Raw genomic sequence first — 5,879 nt, 5'->3', positions numbered from 1 at the left:
GCAAATTAAGTACTGTTAAAGTTACTGAGCTTTAAATCATATATGAGGCAAGAAGGCAAAGCTCAGTAACTTTAAATATATTTTGATTTTTTTAATATCTTAAACTTTCAGCTAGAAACACTCCACTCAGTACTATTTATGAGGCAAGTTTTTTACTAATGACATTTTATTTATTTTGGAACATCTTACATATTTATTAACTTGTGAAATATAATTTTGATAGATATAAAATTTTTATTTCTTGTTGGATCAATTTGAATATATCATTTACTTCTTCCTTTTTTTTTGTTTTACTACAAAAGTTTATTACAATGTACAATAGGATCCAGGATAACACTTCATTCTAGCTGGAGGTGGCAAAGATGTTATGGCAGGGGATCTAGATGTTTAAATAGGAATGGAAGAGGGTCGCCATCACCTCAGATACGAAGAATAGCTTACTTTTTGACAGATTTCTTAATTCCACCTGTGGCCAGGGGCTCCTTCCCCGCAGCCTTGGCTGTCAGCAACTCGAGTTTCTTCTGCTCCTCTTTCTGTTTCTGCTTAAAAGCCTTGTCCTCCTCATCCATCTCCTTGGCCTGCTTCTTGGGCTGTTTTAGGGGCTTCTTTTTGCCACCTTCACGTCCAGACATTGAGCCGACATCACCTTCACCAGTCCCTACATCCCCTCCACCAGTCCCTGATCCAAAGCACATTTACTTCTTTCTGATGGCGGTGATTTCCAAAGAGAAACTGATTTTAAAGAGTAGTGAATATACCTCATATGTGATAAGATAAACATAATAATTATTCCTTATGTGTGATAAGATAATTTCTTCTTGCTCTTTTGAAGATTTTGTCTGTGTGTTTAGACTATTCTAAATTTTATGTCTAGGGCTACATACCTTTCACATCTTCCCATCTGGCATTTGTTTGACTTCTTTAAAATTAAGTTCATATTATCCCTCATAATTGGGAAAGTTTTTATATTACTCTTTTCTACTATGATTTTGCTCATCCTATTGTTTGTATTTGTGATAATATTCCTTATGGTTCTCAGGCTAGCTTAATTTTTTTTCTTCACTCTTTCTTCTTCTCTATATGCTGAACAATTTCATATGATATATTTTCATATTTCTGATATTTCTGTGTTTTGCAGTGATTTTTCCATTATATGTTTTACAGTTTACGACATTTAAATTTCTACTTGGCTCCTTTTAACAATCTCAATATGTAAATTATAGTTCTCATGAAAAGGATTATTATCTTTAGTTCTATGAAGATTACTTTTAGTTAATTGAAAATATTTAATTATGTGAGTGAGTCCAATATCTCTTTCTCAAAGAGAGTTATTATTGACTGTTTTGCTGTGGACATTAATCATGAATTTTTATTTCTTTATATGTATTTGGGTTCAATTGAAAACTCTACTTTTTAAATAATATAGTAATAGTTCTATATGACAGATCTTCCAAATTATTCAATATGATATTTTTGCTATTTTCAATTGCCTGCTTGGTGAATTTTCTGATTTACTTTTTTTTTTGTCATTTAAATTCCTACTAATAAAGTTGCATCAGGACTGACTGTGTACTCCTCCCTTTTGGTATGACAAGGGGGCAGAAGGAATGAGAGGGGAAGAGGTGATGGAGCTACAAGAAGGATGCAAAATGAATAAAATAAATAAATAAAACCTTACTATAGTAGCTTAGTATTATGCAAATGATTGGTTGTAGGAAGACTGCCTTAAATGTCCTTTCTTTTCAGTTTTTTTAGTGTTTGCCTAACAGTTCTAAATATTTACCAAAATGTATCATCAACACTTAACATGTTTCAAAAAACTTTCTTTTTACTATTTATTTCCTGCTTTTTCATAGGGCCAATATCAGCCAATGCTGAGAAATAAGGACCTTCTCAGACATTCCTTGAATGAGCACACAGCTCTGAGAAACATATACAAACCCATAAGCAAATTCTAGAGTTCCAGGAATGTATTAAAACTTTTTAAAAATATTTTCATTTTTTTTTATTAATTACAGTTTATTCCCTTTTTATCCCACCTGTACCTCCCTCCTCTTCCCCTCCCAACTCCACCATCCCTCCCTCTACTCCACCCATGCAACTCCCCCAAACACTGATAGGGGAGATCTTTGTAAGGTTATGGGACAAATTAAATAATGATGGTTAGGCATGCAACAGATCCTCTATGAAAGTGGTTTCTTAGGTGGATACGAAGAGAGATAGAGAAAGGATGAGCAGGACATAATGGGGGAAGAGAAAGAGAGTGGAAAGAGAGAGAGGGGGAAGAGAGAGAAGGGAAAGAAAGAGGGGGGTGCCCCAATAGAGAAAGGGGAGAAAGCCAAGAGGCCAAGAGAGAAGAGGCCAGGAACAAGAGAGACCAAGAGAAAAAGGACCAAGAGAGGCCACATGGCCGGCTGGTCCGTTTAAGGGGCAAGGTAATCCAGCCTTCCAGGTGTGGCCACTTGGCAGGCAACACATGGTGACATCATAAGTTGCTAGGCAACCCAGAAGCAAGTTTGGTTCGAAAATCCTAACAGTCTTACCCCCACGCCATCTGATCCTACTCTATCTGGTCTCATCAGGAGTGGTTGCATTGTCTTCTTCTGTGGCCTGGTAAGGCTGCTCGCCCCAGAGGGGGAGGTGATCAAAGAGCAGGCCAATCAGTTTATGTCATATACAGACCCTGTTCCCATTACTAGGGAACCCACTTGGACACTGAGCTTACATGGGATACATCTGTGCAGGGGTTCTAGGTTATCTCCATGAATGGTTCATGGCTGGAGTATCAGTCTCAGAAAACACCCCTGTTTCCAGATGTTTTGGTTCTGTTGCTCTCCTTGTAGAGCTCTTGTCCCCTCCAAGTCTTTCTATCTCCACTTTCTTTCTTAAGATTCCCTGTACTTACCCCCAAAATTTGGCTATGAGTCTCAGCATCTGCTTTGATATTCTGCAGGGTAGAGTTTTTCAGAGGCCCTCTATGGTAGGCTACTGACCTGTTCCCTGTTTTCCCTTTCTTCTGATGTCTATCCTTTTGCCTTTCTGAATGAGGACTGGGCATCTTACCCAGAGTTATCCTTCTTGATTAGCTTCTTTAGGTGTACAGATTTTAGTATGTTTATACTTTATTATATGTCTAATATCCACTTATGAGTGAGTATATGCTGTGTGTGTCTTTCTGCTTCTGGGATACCTCACTCAGGATGATCTTTTCTAGGACCCACCATTTGCCAGCAAATTTCATGATTTCCTTGTTTTTATTGCTGAATAGTATTCCATTGCATAAATATAGCACAATTTATGTATCAATTCCTCAATTGAGAAGGATCTGGGTTGTTTCCAGCTTCTGGTTATTACAAATAAAGCTGCTATGACCATGTTTGAGCAAAGGTCCTTGTATACTTGAGCATATTTTGCATATATGCCTAGGAGCTAGGCATATATATGCCTAGGAGCTAGGCATATATGCAAAATATAGCACACCAGCTAGGAGTGCTATAGCTGGATCTTGAGGATCCATTCCTAATAGATTCCTGGATCTATTCTTAATTTTCTGAGAAAACTCCAGATGGATTTCCAAAGTGATTGTACAAGTTTTTATTCCCACCAGCAATGGAAGAGGATTCCCCTTTCTCCAAATCCTCTCCAGCATGTGTTGTCACTTGAGTTTTTTATCTTAGCCATTCTGATGGGTGTAAGGTGAAATCTCAGGGTCATTTTGATTTGCATTTCCCAGATGACTAAGGAAGTTGTACAATTCTTTAAGTTTATCTCTGCCATTTGATATTCTCCTGTTGAAAATTCTCTCTTTAGCTCTCTGTACCCCATGTTTTAAAATTGGATGACTTGATTTTTTGCTCTTTAACTCCTTGAGTTCTTTATATGTTCTGGATATTAGCCCTCTGTCAGATAGAGGGTCAATGTTGATCTTTTCCCAATCTGTAAGCTGTCCTTCTGTTATGATGACAGTGTCCTTTGCTTTACAGAAGCTTTTCAGATTCATGAGGTCCCATTTATTGATTGTTGCTCTTAGAGCCTGTGCTGTTGGCATTCTGTTCAGGAAGTTGTTTCCTGTGGCAAGTATTTCTAGGCTCTTCCCCACTTTTTCTTCTAAGAAGTTTAATGTGTCTGGTTTTGTGTTGAGGTCTTTGATCCACTCTATGTGCAGGCATCTGTTACGAATTGTTTGCATTAGGAAACAGCAATGGCAGACATTTTGTGAAATTCTTTTGAACAAGGACCTCAGGGAAATATATTTTATATAAATTTATGCTGCTTAGAAAAAGGTATATTGTGAGTCTAATCTTTGAAGGATAAAAGTACAAATAGTTACTATTTTCATTAGATGAACTTAGAAGGATCTCAAGCTCAATACTAGTTCTTCCTTCCTCCTGCCAGGCTGCTTATTTCCAGCATGATTATATGGTATTGTTTTCAAGAGCATTGCCAATCTGGGGAAAAGTAGATTATGATAGAGTGAGTTCAAATATCATACATCTTTGTATTATTGCTGAAACTTACCTGAATTTTCCCTTAGAATGAGCACCAGATTCTAGTGATGAGAATAGCCTTAATCAGAGGTTCTCAAACTGTAGGTTGTGACCCCAAAGACCATCTGCAAACACAGAAATGTACATTTACATTTATAACAGTAGCAAAGTTACAGTTATGAAGCAGCAATGAAGAAAATTTTTATTGTTGTTGGTTCACCACAACATGAAATTTACTAAAGGATTGCAACATTATGAAGGTTGAGAGCCATTCCCTTAAATGTTTGATTAATTTTCAGAGACCTGAAAAATGTAAGATTACAATATTTGGCTAGGTGTATCATTGCTTGTTTGGAGATAATTGTGTGAGGTCTCATTATCCAGTTTGTTTTACTGATGTCATCTTAGAGTAGCAACTTTTCCTTCTAGTATACACTTCCAATTGATCTGACAATATATTGTGAATATTATCCCTTTTTATGTGTTCCTAACATTGTTATAACCTTAATGTGGCATTTTTTTTATTCTCATCTTTCAGAACAACTGATTATTTGCCCCTAACTGAAATCCTGTTCATTAAGAATAAATCACCATCTTAACATAGAGTTATTTATTAACTGTAAAATAAATAATTCATTTGTCTTTAAAAATATTTACTTGCTTTTAATTTCATATGTATGAGTGTTTGTACATGCCTGGTACCCATGAATGTTATAATAGAGTGATGAATCTTCAGAATATAGGGTTACAGGTAGTTATAAGAATGTAGGTTCTGGAAACTCTGCAAAAGTGGCAAAAGCTCTTAATTAATGACCCATCTCTCTAGTCTTAGTTGAGCTTTACAACTAAGATTTAAAGCATTAAAATATTTTAAAAGTAAAAATGAAATGACAATATTTTCATACACATAGCCAGTATTATATGATTCAGTTTCCAAGACTCAGAATCCATGTGTACAGCATTTAAAACTATAATCTGATAGGCCTGTTCTCTGATCACCTCTCCCTGAGGGGAGAGCAGCCTTCCCAGGCCACAGAAGATGACAATGCAGCCATTCCTGATGTGATCTGATAGACTAAAATCAGAAGGAAGGAGAGGAGGACCACCCCTATCAGTAGACTTGGAGATGGGCATGCGCGAAGAAGGGGGAGGGAGGGTAGGACCGGGAGGGGAGAAGGGAGGGACTTATGGGGGGATACAAAGTAAATAAACTGTAATTAATTAAAAAAAAACTTTAAGGTTTATAACATGAAGTTTTTTTAATATTAATTAGTTTATTTACTTTGTATCCCAGCTAATATCCCCTCCCTCATTCCCTCCCATTCCCTCCCAATCCCTCCTTCCCTCCGTCACCTCATTCTTGCCCTTCTCTAAGTCCACTGATGGGGGAGG

General features: G+C 36.9%; 1 protein-coding gene across 1 annotated transcript; it reads right to left on the bottom strand.

Annotated features, from left to right (window-relative positions):
• Nucleotides 1-437: 437 nt before the first annotated feature.
• LOC129680484 (translation machinery-associated protein 7-like) lies at nt 438-632 on the bottom strand. The gene has a single exon (XM_055612128.1). The coding sequence runs from the start codon at nt 630-632 to the stop codon at nt 438-440; it is 195 nt and encodes a 64-aa protein (XP_055468103.1).
• Between the last annotated feature and the right edge of the window lie 5,247 nt (nt 633-5,879).

Source organism: Psammomys obesus, unplaced genomic scaffold (assembly GCF_907164565.1).
Source record: "Psammomys obesus unplaced genomic scaffold, mPsaObe1.curated_primary_1811, whole genome shotgun sequence".
In the NCBI taxonomy this organism is placed as follows: domain Eukaryota; kingdom Metazoa; phylum Chordata; class Mammalia; order Rodentia; family Muridae; genus Psammomys; species Psammomys obesus.
The sequence above is the reverse complement of the archived record's forward strand: the minus strand, read 5'-3'. Positions and strand labels throughout refer to the sequence as shown.

Coding starts and splice junctions, on each gene's coding strand:
- LOC129680484 (XM_055612128.1), bottom strand. CDS start 632: ATGTCTGGACGTGAAGGTGGCAAAAAGAAGCCCCTAAAACAGCCCAAG.